The sequence below is a fragment of the Petromyzon marinus genome, chromosome 52 (assembly GCF_048934315.1).
Source record: "Petromyzon marinus isolate PM22_M1 ecotype Great Lakes invasive population chromosome 52, UKy_Petmar_22M1.pri1.0, whole genome shotgun sequence".
NCBI classification, from domain to species: Eukaryota; Metazoa; Chordata; class Hyperoartia; order Petromyzontiformes; family Petromyzontidae; genus Petromyzon; species Petromyzon marinus.
Window position 1 is genome coordinate 6,657,697 of NC_133718.1, and position 13,591 is coordinate 6,671,287.

Genomic DNA, 13,591 nt, shown 5'->3' on the forward strand with positions numbered 1-13,591 from the left:
GCTAGGTTAATTTTCTCAGTCGACAGTTCTATTCCAGCTAATGCGCAGTAATTTTGCAATGGAAATATAAGCGGCAGACAATGTGCAGTAACGTGTCTCGTCCCCTGCTCAAACGAGCAGGGGACAGCACTTGTTTCTGCTTGTGGCCCAGTGCCAGTAGTGGCACCTCAACATTCCCATGAAATTGCAAATTCAACTCATTATAGATAAAAAAACTGATATTATTTGATTTAATACAGCATATACATTTAATTTATACACACGAAACTCAGTCCATTATCGATCCAAAGTGTTTATTCTGGAACAAAATCCTAAAAAGCTTAGATGTTCAACAGCACTAAGCTGCACTGTACTGAGAACAAAAAAAAACTCCCGTAGTTTTCACTTATCCTCTGTTAATGCCCTAAACACATTGCAATTCCATCACTTCAAAATGTCCTTGGTTACTCTTCAAACTAAACCACAATTTAATGCTGAGCTGTCGATTATTTATAACTTTACCTGCAATTTCAGTTCACATATATCCTGGTTAGTTTTCATATAAGTACTATAGTTACCCTATTTTTGTTTAACGTTTCTGTAACTTTAGTGAAATTATATTATAATCAGCCTAAAAATTATCTTCCTGTGCCGACTGACGTTCCAGGGAATTTATTATTTAACGTTGATGTTTGTGCAATCTTTAAAATGTCTAACACGACAGTGGTTTTTAATTGATTTATATTTTCTTCAGCGCTGCACTTTATTTTAATTGTTTTGCCTTTTTTATTTTGGTGATCCAGGTCACTCTTGCAAATGAGTCAATCGTCTTCTATTTAGTTCTCACCTGGTTAAATAAATAAAGTTGAACTTAAACGTGACTGCATCTCAAGATGCTTTAGACACAGTAGACATGTAGAATTATTAAAAAAACAAACCGAATCGGAATATTTATTTACGTATACTGGAGGAATTCGATGAGCTATGAAGCTCTTTTTCACAGATATCCAGTAGTCATATAGGCAGAGGGAAACATGAAAGTCTTGAGCCTGGACATGAAAGAGTAAAAGGGAGATGTAGCATGGATGAATGGGGCAAAGAGTTAGACTATAGAGGCAGCAGAGCAGATTGAGTGACCTCTCAATGAGTGAAGATTGACTGGGGGCTTCAACAGAAAGCCTTGGTTGCTGGAGTTGAAAATATGTACAGAGGAGTAGAGTTAAATTAATATAGTGGTGGAGTGTTTATTGTATAGTCCTGGACGAGTTGTAGAAATTCCACATTCATATGACAGAGGAAAGTCACCCCATGGGTCAGAATTTATTTTTGTGTTTAGTTTGTTGTCCTTCCCACACACTTACGATAAGAATGGTTGGTTACGTATGTTACATACATACTTTACGTAGTATGTTGCAGGTGTTTAGTGTTTACAAGTGCACATACTGCGTTTCTGGCCCATGATGCCACCGCCGCTGAGAGCAGATGGGAGGATGAGATGCAGATGCTCCCAGTCGGTCTCGCAGTCATGTAGCCAGCTCCTGAAGAAGCCCTCCAGGACCACAGTGCTTCCCTCCAGAGTTTGTACGTCAATTAAGCTTGACAGAGAACCGTCTGTGAGGCACATTACATTTGAATAGCAGAAGAGATGGAAATGTAGTTTAATAAATTAATACATCGGTCTGTTAAGCTCTTAAATTATCTCTTGATATGTCTCTTCATAGATCTACCAATATATTTATCTGTCTATTGATCTCAGTATGTGTCTGTCTACATATCTATCATCCAGTTGGGTGGTGTTGTGGATCATAATTGTAATGTTGATAGCTGCAAGTTCAAATCATATTAAGAGATCAATTTATGCTGGCTTCCCTCTAGGGTAAAAAAAAGCTTAATACCACTTTGTGGGAAATCAACTGTATTCATTGTATGAAGACTCGCCCTAGACGTCGAATATGGAATTACAATCCCTGGCTCAGGGTCGCCATATGACTAATTTGAATAGGGAGACATTTAAAAACTAAAAAAAAACTAAGAAGCAGGTGGAAGCCCAAGGTCGGTGTGTGGTAAAATAAAGAGGAAAAAGTTCACATCATTAAACTGTCGTGTGTAAAATTAGTTGTAATAAAGGCGAGCATGCTTAAACAAGTCAAAGTGACTCCATGCTCAAATGACTGTTGAGCAATTCTCATCTCCTTTGGCAGTTCAATGGTGGAATGTTCACATCTATTTAGAGTTGATTCCCAACTAGGATTTGAACTCACACCCCTCTGATTTGTGAGGTTGGTGCCCTGCCCGTGTCACCTGTCGAGATGGCCACCGACGACTGCTATCAAAAAGCATAGGTGTAAAAAAAAAATGTTTCACTTCAATTCAATTGTGCCTAGCACTGAGGGCTTCATCGGAAAATGGACAGAGAACTGCACACACTTGTATTGGACAAGTGAAGTAGTACAGTCTAGTGGTTGCTGGTAAAACAGGCCGTATTGAAGAGATATTCGGAGGGTGGGGGGTTTGTTCTTTGATCCAAGCCCAATCAGCAAGGTGATGTTGGCGTCCATAATGGAAGTGTGAAACCTGCTCGGTAATGTGCCGTCATGTAACATTGTTCACTTTTCAGAAATTTCTGTTATGTCGCGACTGAAATGTAAGCCTTCCTCGATTATTAAAGCGACAACTTAGACATATTCAATAACCTATTTGTTGAGCTGGTTTGCATGGAGTGAACAGTACAATGCCAGATATAATTACCCAGCAATTCCTCCAGGGAATTACCAAAAAGTGGATGGTAACGACCCTGCAACATAATTGGCACTGTTATAACCACAACTTGCTGGAGACTTTAAATGTATTTATTAAAAGTTTAAAAAAAACCTCAATCCATTTACAGCTACAAAAAGCAGATCTGTCTCGCAAAAGGGAGAATACAATGATTAATTCGTTGTAATAAGTTGTTTTTGCATTGTAATTTTCGTTTGGGAATATTCTGCCTTGACAGCAACATACTGTACTGTGATACACCAAATACATTCAAATTGACATAGCTTGGTAGTTTGGACAGAATGTACATCTGCCTCCCAGATTTCAACAGAGAGTATTGGCTAGACATAGGTTCCAATATTTCATCCAATTTTCCTGAACAATAATATGCTCCAGATAATCCGAGCTGAGAAATGATGCTACTTTCTTATGAAGCAGTGCGAGTCCTGAGTAATGCACACATAGGTGAGGCAGATTTTACAATTTTATCAGGACAGTGGTATGTTAAACAATGCACAGACCATTATAGGTGAAGCATATGAATGTCTCTGATAAAGTCATGAAGTCTGTTCACCTTATGCACAGCACACATCTTTTTCATTATTATTGTTATCATTTTGTTTCCATCATCGCTATTTTATAATGGTACTCATTTTTCGTTGCGGTAAACCTTGTGATGAAAATACGTTAAAGAAAATACATTATAGCATATCAGGGACATCATCATAACCATTATCATACGCATGAATAGTATGCAGTGTGCCATCAGGCCAAGATTTTTCTCAGAGCATTTCAGCAGCATAACACAAGGACTTGTATTCACATCATACAAAATACTCTCATATTGATGTAATTCCAAAACCATTACTGCAGGACAAATCATATATGGCCTAAGTTAAGAGTAGGCCAAATCACCAAATGCTTCATGCTGGGTAATTCCAAAAGTTGCACCTCTTTTCCTTCCAAGTAGAAATGAGGTAGCATTGTTGATCATAATGGTCTGTTTGTTCGTGCAGGTGCAGCATTTGTATATGGGACATGCTGTGAATTCTAGAAATGTCTTCAGACCATAACACAGGTGTGGCCACCCTCATTCAGCCTTTTGTCAATCCACTGCTGGATAAAGGCCCCCCAAGCTATGTCGCTCATGCATATTTTTTTTACCATACTGGTTTGGTGAAGGGAGAGGAGGTGAGTGGGACAAAACGTAGGTAGCTGGGTTCATAACGCAGCATGTTAGCCACTGCATCACTATTCATAGTTTACCTAACAAACACGCAATGAGAAGTATTGATGGGATGTAAGTCGCCAAGGTGTCTTAGTGCAGTACTGTAAGTGACTGCTACGCAGTGCAGACCATCGGTAGCACTCAATGCTGATGGCGAGGGCATCATCTCCGATCTGAGGCTGTCTTCGCTGGTGTCTTCTCTCAGCGCCAAGCCCTGCTCCCCCAGGTCCGCGCGTACCAGGTCCACACGAACCACCTGCACCCTCTTGAGGCAATCCAGCTCAGCACTGGGCAGGCAGCTGTGAAGCAATCTTATGATGTTCGCTCTGCCCGACCACGTCACCACGGTCACCTGAAGTGTAAGGGGGGGGGGGGGAGGCATTGATGTGGTATGTTGTTGGGAGTATAGATAAGTAGATATAGGCATAGATATATCTATATGGATAGTATGGATTGGTAGATACATATATAGTAATATCGGTATAGAAAGTTGGAAGAAAATAAAATTGGATGGACAAATTGATAGACTGTGGATAGATATTAATCCAAAGTATCTCCTTGCTCCAATGAGTAATGGAACAGTGCTCATCTGCCTTGGAGGCAATGACCTGTTTGTGGATATTCTAAATTTCTATGGCAGAGGCTAGTCTCTCTATAGATGAGCACTATTAACTTCCCACAAAGTGGTACTTGTTTTATTAACTCTTATGTAGACTCCCCGATGGGATTTGAACTTGCGACCCACAGATGCGAGTTGAGTGCTCTCACCCACAGTGCCAACCAGGAGGATGACACAGAGCCAGAGATGAATAGATATACTTCAAATGGATGAGAGCTCATTGAGAAAGGCATCTCTATTGCTGGATTATGAATATGGGCATCACACTTGGCTGAGGTATGAATGCTACACATAATCATCACCATGAATCAGTGTATTTTTTCATGCAAAGCCATTTACGATCACACATTTTTTAATAAAAGGCCTTAAGCAATCAATTTCAAATTACTTCAGGATACATGATTTGAGCTTAGCATACTTAGTCTAAATATGGATACTTTAAAAGTGGTCATGGTACCAGCACAAACAAAGAAACATATCCTCTGTATATCCTTAACAGACTGTTGGAGCAAGTGCTATTAGCGAGGGGGTGGGTGGCCAACACCACTCTGGGTTGCCTTTGTCTCCCGAGTGCTGATGTTTACACATCACACCAGGTACTCATTTGAGGTTGAGTTGACCTAGGGGAGGTCGAGGATCGGTTCAGATAATCGTCGCTGGTGTTGGTCGTGAGTGGGAATCGAACTCGGGTCGCTGGGCTCGTAGCGCAGCGCGCTAACCCGCAGACAAGCACACACACAGTGTGTCTACTCTTAATAATGTCCCAAGTTTGTTCCATGTGGTGGATTTACTCATTGGTAATTCCATGCAGTAATTACAGGGCTACTGTGGGAATCAAAGACCTGACCCCATAAACATTTAACTGACTCAGTGGGGAGGCAGCTGACCACGAGACTAACCCAGCAACACTCTGTTCTTAGTTTGGACACAGCATGAGTATATTGTGTTTTATATTTTATTTAACCTCCCTGTGGTTCAACATCGAGTGAGTGAAGCATAACAACAGTTCACAATATTTGAAGTAACTTTACATATTTTGTAATAGTTTAACTTATTTCCTGCTGAAATGTCGGGAGGTCCTAATCTTCTGTTTACCTTCCTGAGCCAGTGACAGCAAACATTCCCTTGTTAAGGATGCCTCGTTGAGATAACCACAATTGGCTTCCCACAAAAGTGGTACTCATTTTAGTGACCCAAAAAGATTGTTATTCGATCCCCGAATGGGTTCTGAACTCACAACTTTTTCATCTAACCAGTGTCACCCGAAAACATTTTGCAAATATATAAGCGATGAAATAAAAACACTGTGATATGGTATATAACAACATGCCTTGCTTTCTCCCTACACACTATTACCTGTGATGGCACTTGTAATACGTTGACACTGATGGGTTTTGTATCACTTTCCTGATAATAGCGAGCTCACTAAAGCTAAGTGCTTCGCAATTTCGTCAAGAAATCAGCCTCGTATCATGCTGGGGGTTGAAATGCTATTCGAAGCCAAAGTAAAGTCAAAACTACCTCAGGGGCTGCATGTTTATTTATTTCTAAAAATGCCACTGACGCAGAGCCGTCAGGGTTATACAATCTAGGGCCGGGGCAAGATACATTTAAAGCTGCTGAAAGCCAAAGAACATAGGGAAGGAGCTCAGATTGAGAGGTTTGTGGTCAACAGAGTAATTTCTTGCATTATGGACTAACTGGGCTAATATTTAGCACTTCAACTTGTTTGCCGACATGTATGCATTTAGTGGGTCCATGAGGGATCAGAGAGCCTGTGGGTAATTTCCTGTTTGGTCTGTGGATCAGATCTACCACTAAAACCATAGCTGTATTACATCACTGTCAAAATAACTCAGTATGGACCATAGACATGTCACCAGTGCCAACCCAAATGTGCTGCAGATTACGGTTAGTGGTGACAGTTTGGTTGTGCGCAGATACGCATTAGTGATGATCCTTTTGCATCTTGCGTACGTAGAGTTTTGACACCACTGCCAACCAAACACTAAAACCATGCAAACATGCTGTCCAAATAAAAAAAAGAGCCTCTTGACATTATGCCAAAAATGTAAACATAACTTAAGTGTGGCTTTTAAAGCATTTGCTCTCAGTTGTTTGAGTCAGAGCTCTTCAAATTATGATTTTTTTTTGCTGCCTGGCACTCTACTGCAGTGGTGCCGAATAAATCAGGCAGCTTAGCGACCGCGTGACATAACAGCATAGAGGGTGTAATTTGCTTCTCAATAGATAATGATGTTGACTGTTATAGCTCACCTTGAGCAGAGGGTTCAGAGATCCGAGCATAAAGAGAGTGGTGCTCGCAGCGCCGATTATGTAAATCGGCAAATGGCACTAAAAATAAGTGAGCGAGGTAGTTGGATGCCTCAGGAGGGCTGATACCTCGTCAGAGCATGCAGCAAAGCACTGTTGAGACCCTGGTTTTGAATTTACGTTTCAGTCACCCGCGATTGAACCAGGCAATTCAGTATAGCAAGTAGATGGTCTCAGCCCAATCATCAACGATTGAACCAAAACAACTACGTTATATTTGCTTTTCCAATTATTTCAGCATAATCAACTCTGTAGAATAGTGATATGTTTGATGTAATTGTCATGTGAGCAGGGCATGTGTACAGGTGCACCGCCTCGTGTCAATAAGAGGCAATTTAAAGGGACCTCATCATGGCCGGCATGAGGGTTGTGCAACCCGTGTGACCAGACAAAGCGTCGTGATAAGGGAGGTGGCAATATTTTGTACCTTGCAATTTTCCTAATACCTTACATAAGACCACACTAAATCAAGGTCGTGCTGGTGGAGTTTGCACAGGGTGCCATTTCCCATAAGGCCGGCCCTGGACTTCATCATATTCCTGGGGATTTTGTCTGACAAAAAGTGATATACCTTTGACTGTGAGATTAGATTGTTTTTCTTTTGTTATCGTACTGCATGACTTTGATAGCAACAGCAGCGCTCACCTCAAGCATACACCTCTTCAGGCCGCCGCTCTGTCGCAGCTGAAGCAGCTGGTGTCGGAAGTTAGCCAGAGCATCTTGCAGGGCACCTTGGAGACCGTCCACACGGTGATCCACAGGCGCCACCCTCGCCAGTGATCGCAACTCACGCAGGCACTCTTGCATGCGTGCGTGGCCGCCCTTCACCTGCTGCATGAGGCAAAGACATGGCAAAGCACACGTCGACAGGCCCATGCGTTGATCCTTGCACTACCTCATACTCCGTCAGTCTCCATTGAAATTATGCACTGCAGCAATAATAGTAATAAATCTTGACTTAAAGCTTTCGTGATTGCAGGAATTCATATTCTTTGAGTCTTTCGGTAAAGTAACGTAAATAGGTTCAAATTAATAAAAAGAAAATAAACATGAAGCTACGACGTTTTGATCACAACACAAGCGATTGTAATCAGGAGGAAAACAAGGAATATAATAATAGTATTGTTATTTAGTTATTCATGAAAGCCTTACTGAGTTCCATTACTTTTTTCAGAATGTATCTGCATTAGGATGTTGATCCAATTAATTTTTAAGGAGTGTTTTCACGTGAAGAAACCAGAGCATTTGAAAAAACTCGAAATGTATGAGAGGATGATACTCAAAAATCCACAGATATCTTCATGAACCCACTTTCTGTACTGCCGTCTCCTGGCCAACGTATAGCCCAGTGCATTTAGGAGTTTCAGAAATCTATGTGTACCATGATGTATGACAATAATATAACCATGATCATGGGCCATGGTCTATTCACTGCTGAATGAATGCCTCCCCACACTATCACCATCCCTCATGGTCCTGATCCATCTCATTCTGGCATATGAACTGACCTCATTGCACTATCTCTGTGGTGCATCTCCACTCGGGTTCATTCTTTCCTTCGCCTACCACTGTGTCACTTGTTTTGCTGATCGACCATCATTTCCTTCTAACAATGAGTCATGCCCAAGCTCATTGACTTAAATGTCAATGTGATGTTTGGCAAAAACCTGTATAATGTCAAGAGTGTAAGTGTCCTTGTGTACAGATGAGTGCGAGGTGCCTTTCATCTCCACTGGCAATAGTGGCTGGTTGTGAGTTAAAATTTCAGCTGGGGTGAGATTCAGCCCATTGTCTCCCTGAGGTTAAATAAATAATTACTGCTTTACAGAAAGTCAAAAGTGGTTGTTCTATGGATATAACGGGCCCCACGATATACAGTCAAGCTCCATTTATCTGGGGTAAACAGGGGGGACAGGTACCCCAGTTCCAAATATCCGGGGTCCCAATCGGGGATTCACTCATTTATCTCGGGAGCGTGACCACAGATAACCCGGATGATAGGTGTCAATATGTTAACTACCTCACCTGGAATACAGGAGGTCGTGGGTTCGATCTCGACCCCCATTCCCGTATATTTGGAGTTTGCATGTTCTCCCCATGGTCGCGTGGATTTTTCTCTGTGTCCTTCAGTTTTTCTCTCCACATTTACAATCAATATACGTTTAAAGTATTTGGATGCTATACATTTCCACCTGATGAGCCACTTCATTGAGCTATCAATTGTGGCCAGGTTGCTTCTGAAAAAGAACTATATAGCTCAGTGGGCCTTACTTGGTAAAATAAAAAAAAATGTGTTTAGTTCAGTTTAGGATATTTGGAAGAATCCCGCCTACCTGTAACACATGGCTAAACCGTCATCAAATGGGGCGTGGCCAGTAAACAAGGGTGAGGGGGCTCTCGAGGGTATTCTTTGATGAAGTTTAATCACACGTCACAGAACAATGTCGAAGGTCAGGTGTTTGCCCCTCAGGCACCAGTCCTGTGGGGTCTCTCCTAACAAGATTGCAAGAAAGCTACCTTCCCATAGCCATCGCTTGGAAGCAACTGCTCACCTGCCCAAAAATAAAAGTAGTCATTATGAATAGACATGGAATTTTCATCACTGGCTTAGAATTATTAAAGCGCTCATTTTACCAGTGGGACACTACGGTACTTCTTGACATTACATTTATATACCTGTTTAATATCTTCTCATACTCAACCAAGCATTTATTGTTGCTCCTATCCATTGGCCGACCAGGACCAGTGGCAGAAATTCCATATTCCTTTGATGGGAACCAATCTCACCATAGGAGAGCCACTGTTGACTTCTCATTGAGTGGAGTAACCTCACTAGGAGGTGCTCTTTTTACAGACCCCAAAGGGATCACAAGCTGAGATTGACCTTGGCTGGGTTTAACTTTCAATCTCACAACTGGGATCCCTGTTGCTCTGTCAAATGTGCTATATCACAGCCCACTATACTACACGTATGCAGCACTTCATTATTTTAGTTTATTGTCTCCCTTCAGAATTGTGCTTTATCCAAACACCCTTACATCCCCTGTTGTATAAAAACACCCTTGTAAAACAACTGTGCTCCGCCAATTCTTTTTCAAATTATTTCACCTTATCTTCCCTCCATTGCACAGCATCTTCGAATAAGATATGTTCAAATGCCTTATGAACCCACACTGTAATATTGTTTAATTGTGTTTGTAAATATTTCCTAATAATATACAACTTTTACTCATACATCATTCAGCCACGTAGTTCCATTGTTAGAGCTCACAGCTCACATTTGGAAGGTTGTGAGTACAAATTCATCCCACCTATCATCTCTCCATAGCTTTTAAAATTAATACCATGTTGTGGAAAACCAGTACACTATTTTACCTATGGATAGACTAATCTCCACCATAGGAATAGGTAATTAATCACTGGCTCATGGCTGTAAATGTGAAATAAGCACTACCCTACACATGTTTTGAGATAGAAATCATATTGACATTTTATCACAGTAAAACATTTGGCACCAATGAATCCAAAAAGTGGTTAATGAAGTTGAAAAATCAACCAGAGATTTCTAAACATGTGGCTAAATGGAAACAGTTTTTTTAATATTTATATCTTCAAAATCACCACCACCAACATAATAACCTGCTTGCAGTTCTCAAACCTACACAGTGATGTTCAAATTGGCTTGCCACGGTGAATCTAGGTAGGTTTGTCAAAACCACACACACTCGAGGTGGCTAGAAATTCTGTTTCCCAATCATTGGTCTCCCCTCTCAGAATGAGCCCTGCAAAAGCTATTTGTTGAAAACCATAACGAAAAAAACAATTGTCCTCAAGTGACGCTGATGGAGCCTGCCGCTCTCACTGTTTGCTGTTGAGATTGAAATACAGCTAATACAGTACTGCCTTTCATTCAATACCACTGTCATCCTTCTTTTGATGCCCCTTGTAGATTTTTTGTTGGCAGTAAAATGTGGCTAAATGCCACGGTTCTGAACACCAAAGTAGCAACTGTTGCTTGGCTTGGCACTAAGTAAACATCACCTAACTTGTACTATTATCTTGATCTCAGGTTTGAATTAAAAAGGACAGTATTAATGTACATGTCATAGCAATGAGCTCATGTTGCAGAGAACTATGGTTAAAGTCTATGCCAGTCCAGAGATCAAATCAGGTTCTTAAGTTTAGTGTGTTGATGGGCCTGTTTGTCCAAGCTTGGTCCACGCCAATTACTGCATGGGTAATTTAGCCTACCTCTGCTCTGAGGGTTTAAATTCACTGATGTAAATTATTGACATTCTGTGCAGCACTCTTTAAAAAAACATTAATGAGACGTTAAAAGTAATGTCAATAATTGGTATTTCCTGCCACGATTATTCTCTGTTGACTGTAGGTATTCCAGAATTATAAATGTCTCATGCCTTGATTTTGCTATCACAATTTGGATATATAAATGTTAAAATGCTATCAAAACTGTATTATCAACATCAATTATTCAAATAAAATATAAGAGAGGATGACAGGTCTGAAAACTATTTCAAACAAAAAGTGAATTTTTGCAATTTTATTCCTACTGTGCTGTGGGACTCATGTCGATGTGTAATTTTACATTTGGTACACTCAAAGAAAGCAGTCCATCATCCCACATTAGTGATTGGCCTCTGGAAGATGACATCACAGAACTACTCGAGAGGTCCCTCCAATTGCCCCTTAGACATAGTTATCAGTGAAAAAGCTTTTCACATGACCTATTATAAGAGGAATCCATCGCCAGGCGATCAAACCACCATTTTATTTCTTCCAATCCTGGAATAAACTTAATGAGTTGAAAAAGCAATTTTTTTTCCCCTGTGCAGTCATTGGTGACCATACAGAGGCCATCAAATTGCTATATTGGAGAATCTAGTTTAATCATGGGTCTTTGCCTAGCTCATTACTCTGACACAGAATTAGTTCTATGAGCCAACCAAGCAACCTCCCATCCTAAAACATTTTTTTTGTTTCCTCTTCTAGGCACACACCATCCTATCCTTACCAACTTCATGAGAGCACAGCATGGGACAAGAAAACAATTATCGAGAAACAGAGCTTATATTCCATAATCCTCTCTTGCAGACAATCGTGGATAACATATAAACAATTAAATGTTTCTATATCTGCATAATTTCTCTTTTCATCTCATCAGCCTTTCGAGACAAATATTTTACAGCAACATTTGTTGAAATAGTTTTTTGCCTTCTGGGTCTTATCAGCGAGTCAGGCCTTTTAAACCAATGCTGCTGTATTGCCAGATGTTATTGGTCAGAGCCATTTACTTAAGTTACATGGGACCATTCAGGCAAGACATCACAATTGTAAAAACAATAATTACGCACTGTTGCAGAAGATAATGGGTAGCCTATGAATAAATAGTCATAAGTCAATTTGTCTGCATATTTTTTTTCAGGCCATGAGTCAAGTAACACAAAAAGTGTATTACTGTGAAGTAATGTTAGGCTTACTTGCAACACCTCCGATTAGCAGGGTTGGCTACGTATGGTGCGAAAGAAGTTCAACATATGAACATTCATGTTCAGTGTCTCTCTCAAAAAGTGTTTGCATGCTCAAATCAGAAATGTGATGGCCCTCATCTCCATTTGCGGTCTTGAGCCAGTGATGTGAAGTCCACATTCCCATGATGGGGGTCAGTCTCTCCATGGAACAACAACTGTTGACTGTGAACAGCGGTGCTTATAGTATTGACCCTAAAAGAATGAAGAACCAACTTAGGCCCTTCATATTGTAAGCTGAGCACTCTAACCACAGTGCCACCCAAGCAGATAATTCTTATGAGCAATGCCTGCATTGGAAACGTAGGAATAGTGTAGTGTTTATAATGACGAATACACTTCTTATGAGGCACACTCTGTTTATTGTAATACTTCTCTTTACACAGTCTTTAACACAGAGGGGTATACGGTCCCCTCACCTGATACCCTAAGAAGGTACAGCCTCCGGACTTAGCGTGACCTACATACAGGTCTCTTCCTAACCGAAGGAGGTACAGCCCCCTATCTTGGCAGGACTTACTCACACGTCTACCGCTATCCTAGAGTCCTCCGGCTGGGACCTAGGGGAGGCTATCTGACCCACCGCTGGCCCGGCGGGTCTTGACCACTGGAAACGCCGAGCCTTAGCCCTCAGAAGGGCTGGAAGGCTGGGTCCAGGGTCCTGGCTATCTTCAGCCCGGGCTTCGGTCTTCGTGTAGGGAGAGAACTCCTCGCGCTCTGCACGGTCACCCTTCTTATACCCGTATGTGGCCAGGTGTAACCAATCCCACATTCCCACGTGGAACTGTCTGATTGGTTTTTACCAAACTGTGGCTACGATCCACTTCACCTCGTCTGACCCCAACCGTTATGTACACAGAGGTAACGCTGCACTGCCCCTTTGATACCTAGTGGCAATGCAGGTTACCGAACAGTGAGTAGTTAACGCCTCTAAAATAGTATGACAATAAATCTGAGCTTATGCATAATATTGAAATGCAATTCTCAAAGTGTTTTGACTGCTCCTGTGCACCTATTTAGCATGCATGTAGATGCATTATAAAATGAGAAAGGAAATGTACAATATTTATTAGTGGCAGAAACAATATTTAAAGCAATGACAGCTCTGTCAATAGGTAATTTTCCTAA

General features: G+C 41.1%; 1 protein-coding gene across 1 annotated transcript in view; it reads right to left on the reverse strand.

Moving 5' to 3' along the window:
* M1AP (meiosis 1 associated protein) overlaps nucleotides 1-13,591 on the reverse strand; it is a 49,652-nt gene that overhangs the window by 27,359 nt on the left and 8,702 nt on the right. Inside the window, exons 3-5 of the mRNA XM_076075021.1 lie at nucleotides 7,563-7,748; nucleotides 4,094-4,316; nucleotides 1,423-1,590 (exon numbers count right to left, since the gene is read on the reverse strand). Coding sequence (XP_075931136.1) covers nucleotides 1,423-1,590; nucleotides 4,094-4,316; nucleotides 7,563-7,748 — 577 coding nt within the window. The remainder of the gene's footprint in view (nucleotides 1-1,422; nucleotides 1,591-4,093; nucleotides 4,317-7,562; nucleotides 7,749-13,591) is intronic.